At 39.4% G+C, this 26769-nt stretch overlaps 1 protein-coding gene across 1 annotated transcript in view; it reads right to left on the bottom strand.

The window, feature by feature from the left end:
• Nucleotides 1-223: 223 nt before the first annotated feature.
• Nucleotides 224-26769, bottom strand: part of LOC145344965 (ammonium transporter Rh type A-like) — a 37167-nt gene continuing 10621 nt past the window's right edge. Inside the window, exons 3-10 of the mRNA XM_080192365.1 lie at nt 25445-25595; nt 22266-22413; nt 19649-19815; nt 18159-18296; nt 12423-12556; nt 9429-9538; nt 7055-7128; nt 224-3811 (exon numbers count right to left, since the gene is read on the bottom strand). Of these exons, the coding sequence (XP_080048491.1) occupies nt 3734-3811; nt 7055-7128; nt 9429-9538; nt 12423-12556; nt 18159-18296; nt 19649-19815; nt 22266-22413; nt 25445-25595 (1000 nt within the window). The 3' untranslated portion in view covers nt 224-3733. The remainder of the gene's footprint in view (nt 3812-7054; nt 7129-9428; nt 9539-12422; nt 12557-18158; nt 18297-19648; nt 19816-22265; nt 22414-25444; nt 25596-26769) is intronic.

Genomic DNA, 26769 nt, shown 5'->3' with positions numbered 1-26769 from the left:
GAGGCAGCAGTGCTAACTATTGTGCTGCCCAACTATGCATCACAAACCCCTCACCAAAGAGGGGTATGCTCCCCTCCACTCAAAGAACAGTTCTCCACACCATGCAGACATAAGGGTGACCCAACAGCCCCTCAGATCCCCCACTCAGGTCCCTTCCCTCCCTGATTCCCCACCCCCCCGCCCACATCTCCCTTCCCTCCCTGACCCCTCACTCAGCCTCCCTTGGATTTCCCACTCAGCCACCCTTACCCTGGCAATGCAGCCCTATGAACAATACCTGCTTTCCTGCCTGTCAGCTGCAAAAATTTTGAATTGGCCAGGTCACTTTAATCTCCATCCTCTGGGCCACTCAACAGGCTTTTAAATTATTGGAGACCTCCATCTTACAGCAAAGATTTTGCTTTCTCCCTTTCAGGCTTCGTAGGTGAAAGCAGACCATTTTGAAGCCCTCTAATACAGAAGAAGAATCTTACCACTACCGCCCCAGGTGAAGTTGACATTTCAGGTGTGACCTTTCCTGCTGCTCATGCCTCCCTCCTGTTCTAGTGAGGTCAGAGAATTTAGCAACCAGCCAAATCTCTGTTCACTGCAGCGGGATTAGAGTGAATGGTGGAGCAGGCTTGAAGGACCATATGGTTTACTCCTACTCCTACATTTTCTGTTCTTGATTAATAAGTTCATCATTACCCACACCACTCCATCTGATTGTACACTACTGTACGATGTAATGATTGTTTACAGTTGGGGTAGTTTGCTAGGTCTAAAGGTTTGCTATAAAGACTAGTGCTGGAAACCTCTGACCTTGTACACTGGGATTCTCTGGTGCTAGTGCAGTAAATGGAGTTTTGGCTGTGTGCCAAATTCGCTACTCTTGCTGGCAACGAGGCTGGGCACGGACAAAATTGGAGAATCCCGTCCTAGAGATAAACTGAAGTCACATGTAGGTCAATCCGGTAGGGATGACAGCATTTTCATAAGAATCAAATAGCTTCCCCGGTTATTTTACCAGTGCTAGCACACGTATTTGATGGGCCAAATGACCTCCTCTTTTACTGTAAAACCATTAATTTTGTCTCATGGTTTTACTGGCAGAATGTGAACTCTCAACTTCCATGTTATCTGTCAAATACAATAATGACTAGGCTGCCATACCTTTTATTTAAAAAGTAATTGTGTTATAAAACATCAAAGAAATAAAAACAACTAGGTAAAAATGTAAGAATCAGCAGTTAGAAAATCTTCATAAAAACTGAACAATACATTTCTTGTAAAAATTATTAAGCTCATTGTTACATGAGAAATTTGTAACTTTTAGAAAGTATTAATCTATTAAATGCACAATATGGATTACATTGAAGGTTTTTCACAAGCTAGGGGATACCTTCTGAGTTCACCTGTTATTTTTTATTATTTTTGTATTTCTTTTTACTGGCTCACTGTTAGTATATACATTACATAACCTGATGTAAGCATGTGTTTAATTTGCACAGTGTATATAAAATCACTAATCTAAAAACTGGAGAATATTGGATTCACAGTTATTATGAAAGACTTGTAGAATTTTACACAAAATAATGAAACCACTGATATTTGAGGGTCCATTCATAGAACATATACCTACATTTTAACCTTTCACAATGCTCATCAACAGTAAGATTACTTTGTTGTTCATTTATACAATACTTTTCACCAGCAAGATTACCATTTTTTAGAAGTTTATTTATTAGTGACACAAGTAGGCTTACATTAACACTGCAATGAAATTACTGTGAAAATTCCCCAGTCACCACACTCCGGCGCCTGTTTGGATACACTGAGGGAGAATTTAGCATGGCCAATGCACCTAAACAACACATCTTTTTGGCCTGTGGGAGAAAACCCACGCAGACACAGGGAGAATGTGCAGACTCCACACAGACAGTGACCTGAACCAGAAATTGAACCTGGGTCCCTGGTACTGTGAGACAGCAGTGCTAACCACTGTGCCACCTTACTGCCAACTTGCTATGCATGATTTTATTTCAATATATAGTTTTAATGCTTTGTTGCTACAAATATACAGAAAATTTGTTTTGGAAATGGTTTATACCAGGTAAAAGTATAGATTTCAAAAGCTGCAGAGTAAATTTATTATTGAAACGTTTAAATAGTTTATCATGATTCTTTCCATCCACAATGAGAAATAGTGATACTCTTGCTTTGAGTTTAAGATTTTCATCCTCCTGTTCAAACCCCTCTCTATCTCTAACCTCCTCCAGCACTAAAATGCTCTGAAAATTCTGCATTCTTCCATTTCTGCCCTCTTGTTCACTAGCCTGCCCCACCTGTTTTGCCCCAGTATTGATAGCCATGCCTTCAGCTGTGTAACTGCTAAATTCTGGAATCCCCTTCCTACATCTCTCCATCTTTCTTTCCCCTTAAGCCAATCCTTCAAATTTACCTCTTTAACTAAGATCTTAGTCACTTGCCTCAATCCTTGTAAATTGATACCAAATCAAACATGTACATTATTCTCATAAGGAGTTTGTGTTGAAAGCTTTTGTCAATACAACAACCTTTGAGGTAAAGCTGTTTTTGCTATTTGACCTTAGTTCACTCACCAACTTCAGACTTTTCTTAACTAATTTGTGTTAAAACTTAATTTTCCCAATTTCCTTCTCTTTTCAGTGCACAGGTTCATGTAGGAAAAATACTTCTTAAGCATGAATAGCCTGTCCAATACTTGACCAAAGTGGCTATTCTTTATACATAAATCTAATAAGTAATGGCAGGTTATTTGACCATATGAGAAATATAAACAAGCCGAATTCCTCCTTGTATGTGCATTTCCCAACATGAGCTTTGGATACTGGTCAGGATTCAGAACCCCGGTTTATACATTTTCCACTCTTTATTTGTGGGACATTGAAGTTGACTTTAGCATGCACCCCCCTGCTTTAGTATATATTAGATAAGAATTTGGCATTCATATGGTGCCTTTCATATCCTTGGGACATGCAAATTGTTTCACATGCAATAATGCCTTATTTTGAAATATAGTTACTGTTGTTACGTATGACCGCCGAATCTGCACACAGTGAAGCCTCACAAACAATGATATGAATAACCAAATACTCTTGTTTGGTGTTGTTGGTCGGCACATTAATGTTGGCTTGCAAATTGGAATAACTCCCCACTTCTATTTGGAATGTGGGTATCACTAGCAAAGCCAATATTTGTTATCCATTTCAAATTTCCCATCAACCAAGTGGCTGAATGATTTGCTAGGCTATTACACTTGACAAGCTAAACAGCACCATTCAATCCAGATGACTTCAGCAATGTAGCATTCACTCAATATCACACTGTCAGTTAATTTGTCCTGTAGTGTGGTTGAACCCACAAGTCACCTGAAGTGCTACCTCCACGCAACTACAGCCTAAAAAGGAGAATTCTAGCTGTTATTTATAGGCAAAACAAATGGGGTTCTAGCAAATTAAGAAAGACATGACTAAAAAGGAATATGAAAAGGTTGCATATTTACCCATTGGAGGAACATATTTCATTTTTGCCTGATTATTTTACTTTAGAAAACATTTTTGTAGGTACAGAAAGTTAATTCTGTTATAAACTGCAAACTTTTGTTATACATTTGAATAGACTATACTAAGTAAAATATTTTGTAAGAAACACTGCAGAATTCCTTTTGGTTGGCTCTAAATGCGGATGTAGTTCTTTAAAAATTCATGCTGCCTCATACTTCAGCATTACTTTTCTGCCTTCCATGTTCTGAAGGAAGCAGGTCTTCTTGTTCATTTTCACCATTTGGCACCTATGAATAAGCAAAAGAATCACAATGTTTCATGTTTCCTGTAATGGAGGGATGGGGTCCTATATTAGAATGTAACCAGTGACAACTTTGTATTGGATGTAATGTGACCAATGGTAACAAGATATCAGAGTCAGCTGACCCAGTAAACCATGGAACCAATTACAGAATGTTGTAATAGTCAGCTGACTCACTATAAATAAGCACCTGTGTGGAATTGTGGGGAGCTTGGAATGCCCAGGGCGAGGCCCTCAGTTTGGAGTAATGAAGGTTCTTTATTAAACCCTTTCTTTGATTTATAAGTTGGAGTAAGTTTTGTTGTATTTTCATTATCTACATTTGAAGAGTTCCTTCTGAAGAAACAGCACATATATGGGGTCGGCACTCATCCTTCGACGTCTGAGTTCACCCCCATATTGCAGTCCATCTGCCATATTGAAGTGAACAATTAAGGGTCAATTAGGCTTGTTATCAAACCAATTGTCTTTGATATTATGCTGCCCACACCATAAGACAAGCAAGAAACCTAATTTTTCACCACAACTTCTTAATGAGGAAGGAAAGGAAGGTTCTTCAGGGGCTGTCCTTTGCCAACTGTGGGGCAACTTCCCTTAGGCTTCTTTCTACCTGTTTCCTCACATAAACACCTCCCAACTACAACTGCTCTCTCTCACTTGCCCAAATCGTCCTGGCCCAGGACTTCAGACTTACCTGCTACTTGGATCCAAGGCTATGGGGTCTTTTCTTCATAAGCAGTCCCAGCAGCAGCCATGACACCTTCCTGGTGCAGCTGAAGCTGGATTAGTTGTAAAGGGCAGAACCAATAAACAGGGCTGAAGTCCCACTTGACCCTCATTAAGCAGCCCCATCGTACTTTATGCTGTGGTTTCTGAGGGCAAGGGGAAGGCATGCCATCTGCATCACCCTCTGTCACTTATCTGCCACGGTATTATTCAGCCCATGGAGCAATAATAATTGTTTGTATCACAATTTTACATCTGGACCAGAAGGTTATGGTTAGAGCTTTCATAGAGGAATTTAAACTTACATCAAGCATCAACAAATATGTAGCATTTGATGAAACTTTGCTTCTGAATGTGCAAATGTAAATTTAGTTCTGGCACATGTTGAAGTGCATAGTCTTGGGCTTGACAGTTATTCATAGAATTACAGAATCCCTAAAGTACAGAAGAAGACTTTTTGGCCCATCAAGTCTGCACAGACAACAATCCTACCCAGGCCCTATCCCTGTGATCCCCATGTAATTACCCAGACACTAAGGGATAATTTATCAAGGTCAATCAACCTAACCCACACATCTTTGGGGTATGGGAGGAAACCGGAGCACCCAGAGGAAGCCCACACAAACATGGGGAGAATGTGCAAACTCCACACAGTCACCCGAGGTGGATTGAACCTGGGACCCTGGCATTGTGAGGCAGAAATGCTAACCACTGTGTCACGGTGCTGCTCAGGTTTGTTACGAAACCTCTTTTACATAAGAGCAGAAATTAAGTATCTACCAAGAAAATAATACTCATGAACTGGGATATGGCACACAGGACTAACTCATCAGACAATGTATTGAATGATTGTCACCATGTCAATATTCTACTTATGAAATGTGATATCAGCCTGTTTTAATTTAAAGATGTGCCACAAAATGTGAGTTCAGGGGCAAAGACAAAAGGAAGTGAGATCAAAGATGGGTATTGAAAAAATTTGACTTAGCTGAGCAATTTATAGAACTATAATTTTCATTAATCAATTTACGTATTAAAATTCTGTAATGCCTGAAGATTGTATTCATGATAACAGTTTTTAAATGGTAAAAAATTTGATTGAATATTAAATTCCTAAATTGCTATTGCAATTAATGGAGCTTATCTCATCACTACTAAATTCAGTTTACAAATTTCAATTCAATGAGATTACACATACATAATGACTGGAATTGGAAAATTCTCATACCCAGTCTAATGTATTAATCTAAAACATGTTGAAAATATTTACCAGAAGTCATTTTGGTGATTTTCAGAGTAGTTTCTCTCATTATTTCAAAGTTAATTTATTTTACATTTTAAACAACAGCTGAACAGACTAGTAAGATATCTTGAGGTCCCTTTAGGATTCAGAGAAGGTTTACCAAATTAATACCTGGAATGGGCTGGTTGTTTTATGAGAAAATGTTGCACAGGTTAGGCTTGTATCCATTGGAGGTTAGAAGAAGTGCCTTGATTTAAACACATAAAGATCCTGAGGGCTCTTGACAAGGTGGATGTGCAGAAAATGATTTTTCTTATGGGAGAATCTAAAATTAAGAGTCAGAGTTTAAAAATAATAGATTGCCCATTTAAGACAGAGAAAAGGAATTTTTTTTCCTCTGAGGATGTTGAATATTTTGAACTTTCTTTCTCAAAAGCAGTAGAAAGAGATTCTTTGAATATTTGTAAGGGAGAGGTAGACAGATTCTTGATTAATAAAGGGTGTGAAATGTTATCGGGGTAGATGGGAATGTGGAGATGAGGTTACAATCAGATCAATCATGAATTTATTGAATGACAGAACTGACTCAAGAGGCCAAATGGCCTACATCTCCTCCTAATTCATATATTCATATCTAAATTATGACATTGGTATATTTTTAATGCATTAAAATATTTTTTGAGGGAGTATGGGATTGATAGATTGTTTAATGCTCATCTATATGCTAGATCTCACCCTTGAATATTATTTCAGTTTCTATGCAAGGACTTAGGTGAATTGATTGCTAGTTACAGTTATATTAGAAATGAATCCCACTATTCTTGTTGGAATATACCTAACTCAGGTAATTTTGCCCCAGAATAAAGTTCAGCACTAATAATGTCTATTAAATCCAAAGATTAAGTCCAAAGATGTGTTGGTTAGGTGCAATGGCCATGTTAAATTGCTCCATAGTGTCAGGGGGACTAGCTAGAATAAATGCACAGGATATGGGGGTAGGCCTGGGTGGGACTTGATGGGCCAAATGGCCTCTTTCTGTCCTGTAGGATCCTAAATACTCATTTCTGCATTTCAGTACTCAAGCCATGTGGAAGACAATGTCATCACTGAAGTATGAAGACAACATTAGATTCATTAAAAACAAAATGACAAATGCCCATGAGTAGAATAACATGCAAAATTTACTTATAAACCACAAATAAAGATAAAAAGGTGGCACTCTTATGTGAAACTTTATACAAATATAGTACAATTACATACCTCCCAATAAGTTTGATCATCAAAACACTTTTGATCTGGTGGTTGCCCCAAAAATGGAATGCGTAGAACGAAACCTATGAAGAGAGGATAATGATTTATAATTCAAAGAGCAACTTATCTTATTCATGAGAACATTTCTTTGTCTACATAGTGAAAGGGGAGAATCCCATCATAGCAAAGCTCATCCACTTTTTGCCTACCATATACAGTTCCCAGTTTATTGATGTTTACCTCTGAAGTAGTATTTTGCCAGCTTAATAAGTGGCTTTTGTTTATCAAGGTCTTTTGAAATATAAGTTATTGCTATAATAATCTATTCATCAGACTAGTAAATGATTGGTTTTCAAATTAATCTAATCTTGTTTTGAAAAAGTGTAAGAGAAGTTTTCTTTGTGTGGTTACTTCCTGCTTGATTAACAGTACTTGACTCCGATGGAAAATTGTAGCAGCCCTATTCTAATTTGTTGGTTAAAGAAAAATGCTGAGCACAGGATAGCATCCACGACTCAACCTTAAGACAGCTATCCATAGTGAAGGACATTTTCGCACCTTGAAAGCAATATTTCACCACATCTTCTGAGTACAAGTTAGTTACGGTTTAATGTGCCCATGCAGACATTTTTTGTAAGACTGAGTAACTTTTATTAGTTTTGCATAAATCATGCTTTACAATATCAATAGGCATAATCAGTCAATCATGTCTCTTTCAGACAATCATATAATGTATATGTACAATAGTTGCAGATTATAGTTATAAATTATAAGAACATAAGAACATAAGAAATAGGAGCAGGAGTAGGCCATCTAGCCCTTCGAGCCTGCCCCGCCATTCAATAAGATCATGGCTGATCTGTCGTGGCTCAGTTCCACATTCCCGCCCTCTCCCCATAACCCTTAATCCCCTCTCTTATCAAAAACCCATCAACCCGCGTCTTAAAAATATTTAGCAAGGCAGCCTCCACCACTTCAACGGGCAGAGAATTCCAGAGATTCACCACCCTTTGAGTGAAGAAGTTCTTCCTCAACTCCGTTCTAAACCGCCCCCCCTTTATCTTGAGGCTGTGCCCCCTAGTCCTACTGTCCTTTCTGAGCGGGAAGAGTCTCTCCACCTCTATCCTATCCATCCCATTCATCGTCTTATATGTCTCAATGAGATCTCCCCTCATTCTTCTAAACTCTAACGAGTACAAGCCTAGTTTATTCAGCCTGTCCTCATAGGTCAACCCCCTCAACTCTGGCATCAGCCTAGTAAACCTCCTCTGCACTCCCTCCAAGGCCAAAATATCCTTGCGTAAGTACAGCGCCCAAAGCTGCACACAGTACTCCAGCTGCGGCCTCACCAATGCCCTATACAGCCGCAGCAAGACCTCCCTACTTTTATATTCAATCCCCCTCGCTATGAAGGCCAGCATCCCATTAGCCTTCCTGACCACCTGCTGCACCTGCAAGCTGGGTTTTTGCGACTCATGCACAAGGACCCCGAGGTCCCTCTGCACCGTCGCCTGCTACTGGCTTCAGAAATGGCCAATCATGTGATCTGCCCAAAGTTAATGCCTAGGACACTGTAATATATTTGTAGCTGCTTTTATAAACAGAGGACTTATTTTATAATAAAAACAGGAAAGACTGGAATTACTCAGCAAGCCTGGCAGCATCTGTGGAAAGAGAACCAGGATTAACATTTCAGACTGAGGAACAAATCTAGACTGATCTAAATTTCTTGTGTTTTTGTAAATGATCTAACTTGGGACAATTCATACAAGTTTTCATCAGTGCATTGATTTACTGGTTACTCCTATGATTACATACATCAGTAGTCCATGAAGGCAGTTTATATGCCTGTATTGAGATGAATGTCAAAATACCATGAAGTCATGGTAAAATTACATTGTTAGTGCAGGCTAGATTATGATTATATTAGTTTTGTCCATTTATCATACAAGGTTTAGGTGATAATACGAGAATCAACTCAAAATTATTTAATCAATTTAGTTTTGGCTAGATAATGAGCATATATCTTTTTGTCCTGGTAATACTCAATACTGCCAAAGTGTTGCTAAGAGTTAAAAATTACATGTAAATTTGCAATATTCCATCACCATCCTGACCAACAGACTATCAAGTCTTTAGAATCTGACTAGTCTGAATATGATCATATTTAACTTGAATGGGGAACCCAGGTTTAAGTATTAAAATAGAATAAATAGACTTTTACAATGGTCAACACATGGCTTCTTGGCTTACATCAAGACCAAAAATTGCAATCTAAACAATTATTTTCAATGTGATTGAGTGTTGTGAGCACATCATGCTGAAGTTTGTATTTGTGACAAAACTGTGCATGGAACAAAGTATTAGTATTTCATTTTTTGACCTGTGATAACTCCTCCAATGAGAGCCACAACAAGACTAGCACCCAATCCAGCAGCTTGGTATCCAGCCTGTTCAATACTAGATCTTTGTTCTGGGAAAGTTAATTGAAACCTGGAAAAAAAAAGTTAAATGTTAGAGGTTCTGCAGTTTTCAATTTCTGTTTTTCTTTTCTCTTTAATCCCCTCCCCTGAGATCAGCTAATATGTTCTAGTATGATTCCTCCTTCACCAAAGAGGATGAATTCATTGTCTCTACACAAGTTGTCAATGCTGAGATCTGATCAGTTTTTCTCGCCAAGGTGGAGTGTGAAGTTACTCCTCCATGGCAGGTATTCCTTCACCAAATTTAGATTTATTTACATAGTAAGTAACACTCAGACAGGTACTTCCTCGTACATAAACCCAGAATGCCAGTAACCCTGACACTCCACATTATGTACACATGCCGGGCACCTTGATTGGACAAGCTATTATTGCCTTCACCTGCCAAAAAGGCTAATCACTGATCATCCATGGACTATAATGTCAAAATTGGGATGAAACCACAATACAAGATTTCTAGACACTTGAAGACAAGAGTTGCAATCATGTGATGAAGATTTGAAGGCACAGTCTTGTAGCTCTAGCTGACACGCACTCTGAGATTCCAAATTCCCTGCTGCAATCATGGGATTTTAGAATCACCAAATGGTTGTTCAGCTGTCCATTCAGCTGAATAAGAAGACCTTAACATCCACATTAAGTAGGAGAATGGGAAAATATAGGGAATGTCTGCTATCCATTCAAAAAGGTTACAATCTTTCTTTCCATTCTCTCTCTATATATTCAGTTATCCTTTACATTTCCACACTATCTGCCCTTATCTGCCACTGGTCCATTCCACATTTACCAGCCCCTGCAAATGATGATAAAGCAATTCATGCTCTTTCCCTGTTCTAAACTTGAGTCCATCTGCCTGGCCGCTATTTTTATGGTCATGGAGAAAACTCTGGGAACAGAGGTGTAAAGAGATGGAATGCTCATTTTCAAGGAGACAGTTAGAGCCGGGAAACAGTAAAATACAAAGAATAAAGTACAGCACCGGCCCTTCAGCCCTCCAAATCTGTGACGATCATGATGTCCTAACTAAGCTAAAACAAAACCTTCTGCCCTTTCTCGGTCCATATGTCTCTATTCTCTCCCTATTCATGTACCCATTCAGATGCTTCTTAAACGTTGCTAATGTGGTAGCTTCCACCACCTCCTCTGGCAGTGCGTTCCAGGCATCTACCACTGTCTGTATGAAAAATTCCTCCCGTCTCACCTTGAACCTGTGTTCCCTTGTAATTGACACTTCCACTCTAGGAAAAAGCCCTCTGACTATCCATTTTGTCTATGTCTCTCATAATTTTGTAGGCTTCTATCAGGTCTCCTCTCAGCCTCAAATGGCAAAATGTTCAAATAGCAGAGGGCTTCAGAAGAATGACAGTTTTAAGTGGGAACAGATGACTCAAGGTCAGTTGCGGTAAGAAGAAATTAGTTCCATAAGACAAATCTAGCTGAAATGATGGATCCACTAGGGCAGCCCTAGTGGTGGATTTTGGGAAGGAGATTGATGTGAGCTGTTTGTGGTTGGAGAACTATGAGATTGGAAGGCATGGAGGGAGGATTTACACAGGAGATGAAGAATTTTATCAGTTTCTGTGAGATCCCTGCTCAATCTTGTAAATTCCAGGATAATCCTAACCAGCTCAATATCTCCTCATACATTGGTACTGCCATCACAGGAATCAGTTTGGCAAACCTTCTCTTCTTCCTTTGAGAGCAAGTACATCCTCAGATAAGGAGATCAAAACTGCATACAATATTCCAGGTGTGGCCACACCAAGGCCCTGTAAAATTCCATCAAGACATCCCTGCCCTTGTACTTGAGTCCTCTAGCTATGAAGGCCAACATATCATTTTCCTTTTTTACTGCTGCACCTGCAAGTTTATCATCTGTGACTGTGTTATGTATGCATGGCAAAGCCACATTAAGAGGATGGGTTAGGTGACCTGGGGTGTGGGGTGACTTGCCCGGGAACTGCACCTACAGCCACCTGAGAGCTGGAGTGCGAGGAGTACAGTTCTTCAATAAACTCTATTGTTCCTGCAGCTTGCCTTTGGTGTGATTTCTTTGGAAATACCTTCCTGGTAGTCTCTGACTTGGCAGACTGGTGTTGTGAGGACACTCAGGTCTCATTGCACATTCCTCTCTCCTAATTTATGGATATTCAGAAAGTAATCTGCCTTCTTGTTTTTGCTACCAAAGTGGATAACCTCACGTTTATCAAAATTATACTGCAACTGCCAATCACTTGCCACTCCCTCAACTTGTTCAAATCACACTGAAGCATCTGTGCATCCTCATCACAGCTCACCCTCCCATCCAAATTTGGAGATAATACATTTAATTCCCTATCTAAGTCATTAAAATATTTAATGAATAACTGGAGTCCCAGCACTGATCCCTGTAGTACCCCACTAGTCACTACCTGCTATTGGGAAATAGATCAGTTTATTCCACCTCTTTTTTCCCTGCCTGCTAATCAGTTTTATATCCATCTCAATACATTACCCCCAATCCCTTGTGTTTTAATTTTACATGCTAATCTCTTATGTGGGACTTTGTCAAAAGCCTTTGAAAGTCTAAATAAACCAAATCCACTGACTCCCCTCATTAACTCTACTAATTGCATCCTTGAAGAATTCCAGTAGATTTGTCAAGTGTGATTTCCCATTTAGAAATTCATGCTGGCTGTATCCAGTTTTGCCACTGTTTTTCAAGTTTTTCTCTAAAATCTTTGATAATGGATAGTAGAATTTTCCCCACTACTGCTTGCAATGAAAAGTTTGCCTCTTCTATTCTTTGAAAACTCCACCCACAAGGTGATACTTGCAAAGTGACACTGTTCACAGTTTTTGATTTAATTGTTTATAACATAGAACCCAACAACACACAACAGTTCGTATCTCACCCGTTACCATACAATTGTCGACTGGCCATTGCAGCTGCAATTATACCAGCCAGACCTCCAAGTATTCCGGGCATGCCATGGAGATTATGTACACCACAGGTATCATGTATGTTCAATTTAGATGCAAAAAGTGGCTGTAAAAAGAAAAAAAATGTAATTAGTGGAATAATTGAAGGTTTTCTTTAGGAAAAGGAAGTGTTCATTTTTGATTTGTGTCACAAATGGGAATCGAACATTATTACATGACTTAATACTGATTCATAAGTCATTTCCATTCTACATGAGCACATCACTGTAGATGGAGCAAGATTGACATCAAACGAAGAGAAAAGCAGAAATAAAAAGGGGTTTAAAATGTTGGAAATATTGGATTAACACAGCAGGTTAATCAATGAGATTCTTCATCAGAATCATTTTGCTAGACGCTTTGCTCCTGTCTGAAGGAATAGTCAATGGGATGTAAAATGAAAGAATTCAATAACTTGCTGCAATTGTATAGAGTGTTGCTGAGGCCACATCTGGAGTATTGTGTGCAGTTTTGGTGCCCTTTTCTGAGGAAGGATTTTCTTGCTATGGAGGGAGTACACCAAGGGTTTACCAGGCTGATTCCTGGGATGGCAAGTCTGTCATATGAAGAGACAGTTGGTTAGGATTATGTTCACTGGAGTTTAGAAGAGTGAGAGGGGATCTCATAGAAACTTATAAAATTCTAACAGGGGTAGTCAGGGTAGATTCAGATAGAATGTGCTATGATGGGGGAGTCCAGAACTAGGAGTCATAGTTTGAGATAAGGGGTAAACCTTTTAGAATGGAAATGAGGAGAAATTTCTTCACCTAAAGGGTGGTGAATGTGTGAGATTCACTACCATAGAAAGTAGCTGAGACCAAAATGTTGCCTGATTCCAAGAAGAAATTAGATATAGCTTTTGGGCTAAAGGGATCAAGGGATTTGAAGGGGCAGGGAGGGATCAAGATATTGAATTTGATGATCAGCCATGGTCAAAATGAATGGGTGGAGCAGACTCAAAGGGCCGAATGGACTACTTCTGCTTCTAGTTTCTATGTAACAGTAATCTGATGCATTTCATTACCACCCAGGCAAAAATGCTCAAAATTACTTCTTAATCCTATCTTTTATCCTATCTTTGATATCAACAATTAACTCTCATGTTTTTCTCTTCCTTGGTTATTATTCCTGCTGAATTTTCCCATCAATATTGACTACTTCCTTTTTATGCTGAAACTTTGTTTGACAAATCTTTTGCATTTTTCTCATGTTTGATAACCCTTTTTACTCCATTTTGTCTTTCCTACATTGTAAAATCTATTCACAGGTTATCGGATTCATTAGCTGCCTCGCGGTAAAAGTAATTAGCATTTTTGGTTTCTGTCTGTTATTTCCTTTGCCCCATTTGAGACAACTCCATTAAGAGACTGTCTTCAGTCTCTTTAATGAGACTTTTAAACTTTATTTATTAGTCATAAGTTGTCTTACATTAATACTGCAATGAAGTTACTGTGAAAGTCCCCTAGTCGTCACACTCCAGCACCTGTTCGCGTACACTGAGGAAGCTCCAAACTGCTAAACTGTCTTAATCATAGTGGCACAGTGGTTAGCACTATTGCCTCACATTGCCAGGGTCCAGGTTCAATTCTGGCCTTGGTTGACTGTCTATGTGGAGTTTGCACATTCTCCCCATGTCTGCATGGGTTTGCTCCGGGTGCTCCAGTTTCCTCCCACAATCCAAAGATTTGCAAGTTAGATTGACTAGCCATACTAAATTACCTCTTAGTGTCAGAGGAATTAGCAGGGTAAATACATGGGGTCATGGGAATAGGGCCTGGGTGGGATTATTGTCAGTGCAGACTTGATGGACTGAATGGTCTCTTTCTACACTGTAAATGGTTCTATGATTCTTTCAGATGCTGATGACCTGATGTCAATTCCTAGAATAGTAAACATTAGTTCTGATACGAAAAGGCAATGGACAATATCTTGTGAGGGTGTGGTAGTCTCGCTCCTCTGGAAGCAAAATTTGTGTGGAGCTAATGCAATGGATGCTAGGTCTCAAGGCTGCTGCCAGGATGGCAAGCGGGCCCAAGAAGATTCTAGAGCAAGTTAATCCAAGTTATTTGGCGTGGAGAAGTTGGGCACCTTAGGGGGGGTTGGAGTGGCATGTTTTATAGAGAAAGCAGATAGACCCCCCAATAAGTAAATGGCAGTGCCTGAAGATAGTAAACCCCCCGCCATTTCTTCCCAGCCTTTTAAAAAGTTCTGTCCCACTGCCCATGCCAACTGTTATAGCATGCACAGTGTATTATTATGGACAATTGCTTTATTAACAATATTAACCCTTGATTATTTATTTAAATATGGTGGATGGGCTGCTGATTTGGAAACACACCCATCCTATTATACATGCCCACCCCCCGGTAAAAACATGCCCAGCAGGATCACAGAAAATCAGCCCAATGGCTGGGCATTTCCTTGGTGTTGCTCCCAGACCGACATTCTAATTTTTCAGGAAATGCCATGCTCTAAAGGAATGTTCTGGCACTCTGAGTGTGGACTGCGAACAGCATATTGGAATTGCCCTGCTGATGTTTAATGAGCTTCTAAACACATTTTTCATTAGCTCACACAATGACAACATGTTTCAAAAGGAGGTATGGGGATCTACAAATAAAGGTCATAGAATCATAAAATCCCTACAGTGCAGAAAAAGGCCATTTGGCCAATCAAGTCTGCACCAATAACAATCCTAACCAGGCCCTATACCTGCAACCCCACATACTTACCCCACTAACCCCGCTAACCTACATATCCTGGGACACTTAGGGACAATTTAGCATGGCCAATGTGCCTAAGCCATACACCTTTGGACTGTGGGAGGAAACCAGAGCACCCAAAAGAAACCCATGCAAACACAGGGGGAATGTGCAAACTCCACAAAGCCAATGACCTAAGAATCAAACCAGAATCCTTGGCGCGGTAAGGCAACAATGCTAACCATTGTGCTACCATGCCGTCCAGAACAATATTTGTCTTTTTTCTCTTGTCTCCTTTATTTACAGTCATATAATAAAAGAAAATAATTGAACTTGAATATTTGATATAAAGAAATTTAACATTACTGTTTTTGTGATTGGAGGAGATTATGTAGAAGTAATGGAGAGTCATTTGATTTAACTTTAAAGTCAACATAAAGTAAAATCAGGTGAGTTACTCAGTTAATGGCAGGGTGTTGAAGAGAGTTACAGAACAAAGAGATCTAGGGGTACATGTTCATAGCTCCTTGAAAGTAGAGTCACAGGTGGACAAAGTGGTGAAGAAGGCATTCAGCATGCTTGTTTTCATTGGTCAGGATATTGAATACAGGAGTTGGGATGTCTTGTTGAAATTGTACAAGACATTGGTAAGGCCAGACTTGGAATAGTGTGTGCAATTCTCATCACCCTATTATAGAACTAGAAGGAGTGCAGAAAAGATTTACTAGGACGCTACCGGGACTTGATGGATTGAATTATAAGGAGATGCTGAATAGACTGGGACTTTTTTCCCTGGAGCGTAGGAGGCTGAAGGATGATCTAATAGAGGTCTATAAAATAATGAAGGACATAGACAAGGTAGATAGTCAATATCTTTTCCCAAAGGTAGGGGAGTCTAAAACTAGAGGGCGTAGGTTTACGGTGAGAGGGGAGAGATACAAAAGTGTTCAGAGGGGCAATTTTTTCACACAGAGGGTGGTGAGTGTCTGGAACAAGTTACCAGAGGTAGTAGTAGAGGTGGGTACAATTTTATCTTTTAAAAGCATTTAGATAATTACATGGGTACGATGGGTATAGAGGGATATGGGCCAAACGCGGGCAATTGGGATTAGCTTAGGGGTTTAAAAAAAAAGGCAGCATGGACAAGTTGGGCCAAAGGGCCTGTTTCCATGCTGTAAATCTCTATGACTTCATGTGTAAAATGGGCAGTTGACATGATCCAATCAGTCTCCAGCTGAGTGGGTTGGTTAAAATTATCCACATATATGTCATTACTTATTGGTGAAAGAATGAATAGAGGTAACATTTACAGTCAATTTGGAATAGTTGTAAATATCCATGGGTTAATCACTAATATGCCAATAGAGAATTAAAATAATCATCTAGAATTTGGAGTGGGGCATATCATTGAGAACTCATTGAGAAGGTCTCGTCTTTCAAATCGCAGGGGAGCTTAGGAAGTGCAAAGTTCAGGGGAAGAGAGAATCATGTCCAGGCAGTGCTAAGGGGCAGTGCCAGGACTTCCAGGGTGAAACACTTTGCTCTCCCTGTACTGGAACAGCCTTTAAAAATGACACCCTCAGCTGTGTAAGTTGCTGGTGAGGCAATCGAATCAGAGCCTGCCCCGCCAGCGATGCATCCAACCACTGAACAAGTCCCAGACTACACGCAACAGAGAACACGCCATTGCTGTCAGTGGCTTCAATGCAGCCTTTCTGCCAACTATCAGCCTTTGCCGATTTCCGGAAAAATCTCACCCAGAGTATCACAAACTGTAAAGGTGCACTTTGAGATTTCATTTGTGAATACAAAAGGGATTTATTGATAAGAAAAAGCAGCCTCATGGCTGCAGTTTGCTCCACATGTCTCCTGCCTAAGGGAACTTCAACCCTGGGGTGAGTACCCATTCTGCGTCCCACTCTGAGTCTGGGGCAGCACAGTAGCACAGTGGTTAGCACTGGTGCTTCATAGCGCCAGGGACCTGGGTTCAATTCCCGGCTTGGGTCGCTGTCTGCGTGGAGTTTGCACGTTCTCCCTGTGTCTGTGTGGGTTTCCTCTGGGTGCTCCAGTTTCCTCCCACATTCTGAAAGACATGCTGGTTAGATGCGTTGAGCTGAACAGGCACCGGCCAGTGGTGACTAGGGGATTTTCACAGTAATTTCATTGCAGTGTTAATGTAAATCTTACTTGTGACTAATAAATAAACTCTATAACTTTAAGAACTTTTTCAATTGCTCACCCAAGCCAGTGTTGCCCTTAAAGGGATAAACACCACACAAACCATCCAGCAGTTTCTGACAATTCTCAAATCCGATCTCTTCTTCACCATAAACTGCTGTCTTTTTGATACATTCATAATGATGTGCACTATGAATTCGCCAATTATCTTTCCAGTAGTTTCTGGACTAATATCAGAGCTTGAATGTGCAGAATATGTTATAAATAAGTTGCAGATCTACTCCACTAACATTAATTTAATTGGCTATTAAGTGGGTTTGTAATGATGATGGATAAAATTTATTTGCAGCTATTATGATTGCAATTATATTTTTCAAAAATGTTGGCGGAATTCACTCAGCTCCCAGGCCCTGCTGCCACTGCCAGTGAGAATGGAGAATTTGCCCTTCAGCCAAATCTCCGTTCACAGCAGCGGGACTGGAGAAACACAGTCTCGAGCAAGGTCGGAGAATTCTGGCCACTATGTTTCAAGAAAATATCTGCATCAAAGTTTACAAAATACACAATCTTAATGAAGTTTTTAAAAGAGAAAATCAGTTTGTAATTTTTGGTGAGATTGTACGTTGTGCATTGTGATGCAGACCATTCAGGAATTTGGGATTTTACTCTTTCCTGTCTCAGTTTTATGCATAGAAAGATCATCAACGTGATCAACTGATCCTCAGCCAAGGTGAGCATAGATACATGCCCAAAATGAGAAATTCAATAATGCAAAAAGCCAAAACCTACTGTCAGATATTTGAATCCAACAGTGGAGATTATTCCAGCGATAAATCCAATCAGCATGCTTCCATAGGGATAGATCATCATGTCAGCAGAGGTTCCAGCAGCTACACCACCTGCCAGCGTGGCATTCTGTATGTGAACCTGCACAATGGAAAATAAACACTCACTTCATCTGAGAGAAAGCACAGTGACACTTGACACATTTAAAATTAACCCAATTTGTAGGAGTCAGTTAGAAGACGTGGTTGTCTTAAAGGCTATCATTTTGGAAAAAGTGCCTTTCACAATTATTTATCTTTGATAACGCAATGTCAAAAAAAATACAGTATAACCCCATAAGAATATCTAACCAAGAACAGGATTAAAGTTTAAACTAAAATTTATTAATGTTCAATTTGAAGTCTAACTGAAGCCTGGCAACAGGAGATCACACAGGAAAACTAATCTTCAAATTTTGCATCAGAAAATATCACATGATCCTCTGGCAGAAAATCATGTCTACAAAATCCTTCCCTTCTCAACCTCCTGAAGATTTAATATTGAATACCGCAGTTTTGCAAGACTAGTAAAATAGATTGATGCAACTAATGAAATGCCAGAAACTCCCAGAATTCATTCTGGGATGACTAATTTAGAGTGAAAATGAGGTTTAGGATTTAGGATTTCATTTCTGAGCACTTGGTTAAAATTAGGTGATTTTTCCTCCTTTACATTTGCTGCTACAATGACAATGGATGGAATAAATCCTCTTTCTGGTCAATAGCTGAGTTATTCTACTTCAAGCAGTGAAAAAAATGAAAACCTAGGCCAGAACCTTTTGCTCTCTCTGGTGGCAAGCTTGGAGACCAGTAGGACATTTGTTGAGGTGAGATGGTGACAAACTAGAACTGTTGTTGCCTAACCACTCTGCCAACAATTGGAGCTCTTAAGTGGTCAATTAATGACCACTTAATTGCCTCATCCTGTCACCATTGTTATTAATCCAACTGCAGATGGGTTTACTAGCATGCATTGTGTTCAGTTGGTAAAATTGTACAACAAACTTGCCACTTCTGAGGTTGGGGGGGGGGTGCGGGGGGTAGGGATCCTCGATTGAAAACTAAACTGAAAGATTGGATGTCAGAAAGGGAGAGGATAGGACCCACCGGTAGCCACCAACAACCCTCCTTTACCACTCTCCCTACAGCCCCCACCTTGCGAACGAACCCCTTCCCTCCTCCCCCCCCAACATTAATTACCTGACCTCATCACTGTCTGGTTGTAATGTAGCTTGGTAGGTCTTCCCATTAAGAGGCAGTACTGGCCTCTTGCTGGGTTTCTTGCTGCAGGCAACATCCCTGACAGCTCAGCAAGATTCCACCCAAAATTTCTAAGAGTTAATGAATGAAGGAGTCGTGTTTCAGGAATTGCTCTATTCAGAGAGGACAGTGCTGATGCAAAACAGAGTCAGAAATGATGATAAAATTAACAAATATGAAAATATTCATCCTCACCATGTCTAATTTTCCCTTCTTATCAAGCAAGCTAGAGAGGGCATAGGCTGTGAGCACACATGCAGCCAATGAGTAATAAGTGTTGATAATGGCTCTATACTGTCCATCAGGGTTTTCTACAATGGCAGAGTTGAAACTTGGCCAAAACATCCATAAGAAGAGAGTACCTGTAACACATTTGGAACACTATGTAAATATATTGAAACTTTATAAAAACAATAGTCTATGTGGCAAAAGGAAATCTGAAAATTATTGGTTATATTTAGAAGATGAACTGATTGAGTTAATACATCGATATTAAAAAAAAGACTAAAACAAACTGGCAGAGGTACCTTTAACATTGAGCATTACATAATTGTGCAAAATTGTTACTATCTAAAAACAACCTCTCTCAAAAAAAAGATTTAAGATCACATGTTTGATTAAACTAGTGATTGGCATCTGGGTTCAAAAGCAGCTCAACAGTAAAATCTGTTTTGTCTGCAAGCAATGTGACATTAATTTGGCTGTATCAATTCAGTTGCCAGATTAAATGAGACCAAAGCACTCAAATCCCTCTTATTCGGTACAAGCTGTTACTAATTTAACAATCTTGCAAGATTGTGACGTGCAAATTAATAAGCATCACACTGACCTGGTCGATAGTATTCTTGAGGTTTAAGTTGAGACACATGGACAGTTATTTCTGTACGTAGTCTTAGGACTAGATTTCCATGGTCCTAAACAGGACCATATAGAGATAGAACCAGAAAAAATAGCTGCTGAGCAAGATGGCTGGAGGTCTTGCCTCTGTTCCCACCCTTGACCATTTTCATGAGAGTGAGGGAGGGAATGGACATAGAATCTGCCCTTCCTTTGAAAGAGATAACTGACAGCATTGTGGGCATATTGAGAGCTGCCCCAAGTAATTTTTAAAAAACATCATGGAGGTGGCCGGACATTAGCTGCTGTCGGGTTTTACCAGCTGCATGGAGGCATGAAGCATGGATTGGAGGTGAGAACAGTAAAAGGTAAACAAAATGGTTTTGTTTCTTTTACTGTTCACCATTAAATACTGTAGCATAAGTTGCATCAGCACTCATTAATGTGAGTCATGAGAGTGCCATGATTGGTAGCTATCCCTTAAATACTGTATATGCTAGATTGTTATTTCTGCCGGATAGCAACCGTAAAAGATCAACATTATAAAAGGTGGAAAAGTACGAGTTAAAGTCAATCAAACAGAAAGAAACGCAGAATACATTTCGCACGATTGAAAGGGTAGTCAAGTATAACTGATGTTGAATCATTTCTCATTGCCTTTATGTATTTCTGTTGAGGTAGAAGTTGTGAACTCTGTTTGTTTGCTCCGGGAGATTTATGGGCTATTTGCTGCAATTTCACTGCCTAATCATTTGGCAAGCATTTTGCATTGTTTACACAGCTACCTTAAAGCATGTATTTGCTTACTCAGGGAGTTTATGAAATATTCAATGGTCTCTATTGTTATAATAGTGCTTATGAGTTCTTATAATGAAGTGGGTAATATGTGAGTGTGCAGGGTGGGAGTTTGAGAAGGGCGAGGAGGTTGAAGGAACCTGAAAGAATAGGAGTGAGGGGTGAAGATAAGGAGGATGATGGGGTGAGGGTGAGGTGAAGGGGTTCGGGTTTGGGTGAACGGAATCGGGTGGGCAAAGGAGTTTAACATGGCCGGAAGATTCAACTGTATATAGATGAGCTACTGATTGACACAGAAGAACTAGTCTGAGGTTTCTTATGGGAGTGGAACCAAGCTTTTTAACCCGGTCACTTTACTCATCCTCTGACATGAAATTCCAGCCCTGAGAGTCCTGATGCTGACTCAAGCTGACCAAAATGGAAGTGTTCCATTCTTAAACTCATTTATCACTCACCTTAATAAAAGCAACAGTTACTTAAAATAGCTAAAATAAAATAAGTTATTATTGAGTCATAACATGTTTGAAATGCAAAATGTATCAGATTGAGCAGTTTCCTGTTCACGCAATATATCTTATTTTGATGCCACAATTGCCATCATGGTAGGCATTGGAGAATACGGCAGAATAAAACATTCTGATCTTGTCATCAAAATCAGATATTGCATGGATGGAAAGCTGCTCAATCTGAGACAATGGCCAAGGTTTCCAAGGACATACTTCAAGATTTCCTGTTTATCAATGACTGTGCAGTCACTGTCTGCTTAGAGCAGGACATGCAAGGTAGTATGGACTTGTTCTTGCATGCATGCGACAGCTTTGGTCTATGATCAGCAACTGAAGTAATGTTACATCCTGCTGCAGCAAATCCCTATCTTGAACCTAAGGTTCATGACAAAAAGCCAGAAGCAGCAATAGAGACAGGTACAATTTTGTCTTTTAAAAAGCATTTAGATGGTTTCATGGGTAAGATGAGTGGAGAGGGATATGGACCAGACATAGGCAATCGAGACTAGTTTAGGGGTTAAAAAAAGGAAAGTTGGGCTAAAGGGCCTGTTTCCATGCTATAAACCTCTATGACTCTATGACTGTAGTAGATCAGAAATAGTATTTTGCTGGTTAGTGCAAAATGTGCATGTTATATTCTAAAATGATTGCCGTGAGTTGTACATTTTACTTACCAATCATAGCAAATAAATCCGAATGATACATAGATCCTTCGTTATCATGGCCACCTTGCAGTCCTGGCCTATATAGGACACGAGACACGGCCAAGCCAAAATATGCGCCAAAAGCATGAATAGTCATTGATGCACCAACATCTTTGGCCTGTAAAAATCCAAAAACTATCTGTTGCTCTATCTAGATTAGTGAACATACATAAAACTCCAAATTATCTAAAACAAGTGAAAACTGCATTTGTATCCTTAATTCGTCAACAGCCCTTAAGAAATCAAATAGAAACTGCTAGAAATATTCATCAAGCCAGGAAATGTCCACAGAGAGAGAGAAAGAGTCCACATTTCAGTTGCTGTCCTCTTGTCAGATAAACTTTCACAGATGCTGCCTGACCTATTGAGTATTTCCAACATTTTCTGTTTTTATTTCAGATCTCCAGGATCCATTGTATTTAAATTTATCTTAAGAATGTTGTTGATTTTGTCATTATGATTTCTTCACTCCGTGCATAAAATAATTGCACATCACCAAGTGCCTTTTTGTATAGCTTTCAGCAGATCATAGAATGATGCTTCACAGATGGAAGCTATTCAGCCCATCATGCCTGTGCCAGCTCTTTGAAAGAGCAATCCAATTCTCATTCCCTTTCCTCAGAGCACTGCAATCTCCCCCCACCTTGAAGTATTTATCCAATTCTCTTTGGAATGTTATTATTGAAACAGCTTTAATTTCCCTTTCAGCCAGATCATTCCAGATTGCAACAAATCTGCTAAAATGAACCTCCTTCTTTTGCCTCTGGTTCTTTTGTCATTTACCACCTTCAGTTTGTGATCTCTGGTTACTGGCTGTTCTCTCAAATTTTCTTTATTGTAACAAAACCCTTGAATACCTCTGTTAAATCTCCCCTGAACCTTCTCTGTTCTAGCGAGAACAAACCCAAGCCTCTTTAATCACTCCATATAACTGAAGTCTTGTATCCTTGGTACCATTCTCAAAAATCTCCTCAGGATTGCCTCGAAGGGTTTGACATCCTTCCTGAAGTGTAGTGCCCACAATTGGTCACAATATTCCAGCTCGGGCCTAATAAGTGGTTATTAGATATTTTGCTTAACTTCCTTTCTTTTGTACTATATGCCTGTCTTTAAAGCCACAGATCCCATTGATTTTGTTTTATTAGTGTCTAAGATTTTTTGTATGTGTACCCTTTAAAATTATACCATTTAGTTTCTTTTGTCTCTCTTCCACCTTCTAACCAAATTACAGTGCTCTATTTGATCCAATAAATTTTAAATTACAAGAAAGGCAGGAGAATAGGGATGAGAAAAAAAATCAGCCATGATTGAATAGCGGATCAGACTCAATGGGGCCTAATTCTGCTCCTATGTCTTATGGTCTTATAAAGCAAGTTATTTTTTAATTAATGATGTAAACCCCGACAAGTTATTTTTAATATAAATCCAAAATGTAATGCATTCACCTTAAAAGGGCAACTGTAGGTTAGAGGATTCTTCTGATACAAAAACAATGCTGTACTCAGAGAGGAATTGTGCTTTGAAAAAAATATTGATGGATTTGAAGATTTGGGCCATTAATCTGTTCTTTATTTAATGAGAGCAACCACTTGTAAACTTCATAGTCCTAAATCAGTTTTATTTTATGGTGCAAATTTTACAAGTTAATGCGTCTCAACTAAAGCAAATTGAAAAGTCAGGCACTGCGATCTCCCAGATGCAGCCAATTGAATTTCTTGGTTATTAACTTTCATTATACGATCTTCCTACCCACTAGATCTGCTAAAACTCAAAACTCCTTTCTTTTTTACATTATTTTGGTTTATTATGTAATGTTAATTGTATTGCTTTTTTCACATGGAATACACCTCACCCTGATGACCTACTTTACAACTGAAAATCTGTCACTGGAGTAAAATTTACTGTTGCTAAGAATAACAAGCGAATGTTTGAGACCTTTGTTTGATATTCCTCTGTGTTTTGTTTTCATGGAGGCCCAGAAGTATCCTGGTAATTTTTCTCTGTTGCTATGGGATTTTTCTCTGTGTTAATTGGAATACTGTATTTTCCTTCAATCCAATAGTGACAGCACATCACAGCACCTAATTACCTGTGAAACATTTTCTGATACTCTGTGAATGTGAAAGGCACATAAATGTTAAGTTCTTCTGGTTTTGTACTATGAGGAACAGTTTTGGCCCCTTATGTTAATGTAACTTGCTCTGTACACAGTGTTCCACAGATGTTGAAACATTGGCTGGGATTGTTTGCTTCCTTTTGCATCAGGCTTGGACGGCCAAAGCACAGCATTAGCTTGAGTACACTCACTCCAAGCTCCCTTCAGATTTGGCAGCGAGAATGTAAAATATTATGAAAAGGCCTCAGTGGCATTTCATGTCGTAAATGCAGGACATAACTGTCCCCACCTGCTATCAACGGTGGATCCCATTTCCCACTGTTCAACATTGGGAACCTCATTGTAATATATTAACATATAATTATTGGGCCCATACACTGGAATCATACATATCCCCCATGTTAAACAATGCATCCACGGTGGCCTGATCTCAGAATGGTGCAATGTCTAACTGGTTTCAAAGAGCATGCACCTGGTGAGCAGAAATCTGAAGGGAGTTTGGACTGAGTGTACTCAAGCTAATGCTGTGCTTGTGGAGCAGCTCCATGTTTTGTAGGGGATGGGAGTAGAATGGAGGGATAAGTTAGAAGGAGTAGGTGGGGCATGAACAGAACAAGGGGTGAATGAGGGCTGGGCAGGGGTGAACTTAGAGACAGAATGTTTCCTGGGTTTGGCAGCTATCACTTCTTAGCAATCTCTGAAGTGCCAGTTGTAGAGGGCAGAACCAATAACAGGATTGAAGTCCCACTTGACTCTCATTAATCAGCCCCATTGTACTTTATGCTGTGGTTTCTGGGAGCAAGGGGAAGGCATGCCATCCACATCACCCTTTGTCACTTATCTGCCACGGTATTATTCAGCCCACGGAATAATAATAATTGTTTACATCACAATTTTATATCTGGACCAGAAGGTTATGGTTAGAGCTTTCATAGAGGAATTTAAACTTACATCAAGCATCAACAAATATTGAAGCATTTGATGACTATTGACATTTTGCCTTGGTCTTACAGAAAGCAAAAAGTGTACGTACCCCCAAGAAGTCAGCAACTAGGTACTCATTGCAAGCAAATATCGTAATCTCGAGCAGAGTCATGATCAGAAGCTGGATTGGACTGGTCTTCCCCAAGACTGCTCCAAATGAAATCAGAGCAGTTGCTGTGCTGAAGTCTGCATTAATTAAGCTACAAAATAAGAATATTTACATTACTCTCCATTGTTTATGTTCTGAATTCAGTTCAGTGGCAATTAAGTGTCATTGGTGGCCAATGATTACTGTTAATCATTCTTTTGTAGTTTATATTCTGTTGAATATAAATTATTTCCGTTAAAACTTATGTCCATGTCAGTCACTAGGTAAATATAGCTGATTGGAAATCCAAGTGTGGGTTATTGGATTTCAGAATGGACACCATCATTTAGCATGTGGTCTCATACCCATCTTAAGGTGGTATGTACATACATAATTAACCATTTTGTGAGATTGTTGGTAAAATGATAAAATGAAAGCAGTGTGTGTGAATGATTTTTGATCATTATTTGCTTTGCTTCCTTGGCGCTGGATGTTTGTTAACTCAAAATGTACATGAGGTCTGTTCACCCAAAAAATCTACAAAAAATTGGTGCCAGATTCTAAAAGTATTTACTTAGTAATTGGATCACTCTTGGTAGATGCAAAATCAATATTTTTAGTATAATCCAACTTTTAATTTAAGTTATATGCATTGTAATGAAAGGTTAAAATGCCATTTTGTATTCACACTGAGGCAAGAAGCCATGTCAATGATTAAACCAGTTATGGCATTACTGGAAACAAACAAGATCAGTAAAATATAGAGCCTTAATTGTGAAACAGCTAAAGAATAAGCAATTAATCAATAAGTGTATCAGAAAGGCTGGTAATGTAGCCTGGCACATTATGTTTGTTATGCTTTATAAATTACACATTATTAACACTTGATTCTAAGTATACTGGTCATACATCATGAGAACTGTAAAATGTTGTCTTCACAACTAGGCTGGGAAGATAACATGAACTTTGAAACTTTTGTTGGCCTGGACTGAACAAATCATAAATTGACATCCAGTTAAATTAACCAATCATAGTTTGGTGCATAGGTTAATTTAAGATAGGTGATACAGCTTAAGGGAAGCCATTGTCCTGAGCTCAAGACAGTGTACGGGATTTTCTGCTCCCTGTCATGAGTTTTGCAGCAATGGAGGTAGCCCGCCATTGGCTGGCGGTGAGATCTTCCAATCCCACTGCTGCGAACAGGAAGGGTTTCCATTGTTTGCATCCTCTATAGTGGGGAATTGCCATAAATGAGACTTAAAAATCCCACCCACTGTGTGTAATTA

The sequence above is a fragment of the Carcharhinus amblyrhynchos genome, chromosome 7 (assembly GCF_965287045.1).
Source record: "Carcharhinus amblyrhynchos chromosome 7, sCarAmb.v2.hapA, whole genome shotgun sequence".
NCBI lineage: Eukaryota > Metazoa > Chordata > Chondrichthyes > Carcharhiniformes > Carcharhinidae > Carcharhinus > Carcharhinus amblyrhynchos.
The sequence above is the reverse complement of the archived record's forward strand: the minus strand, read 5'-3'. Positions and strand labels throughout refer to the sequence as shown.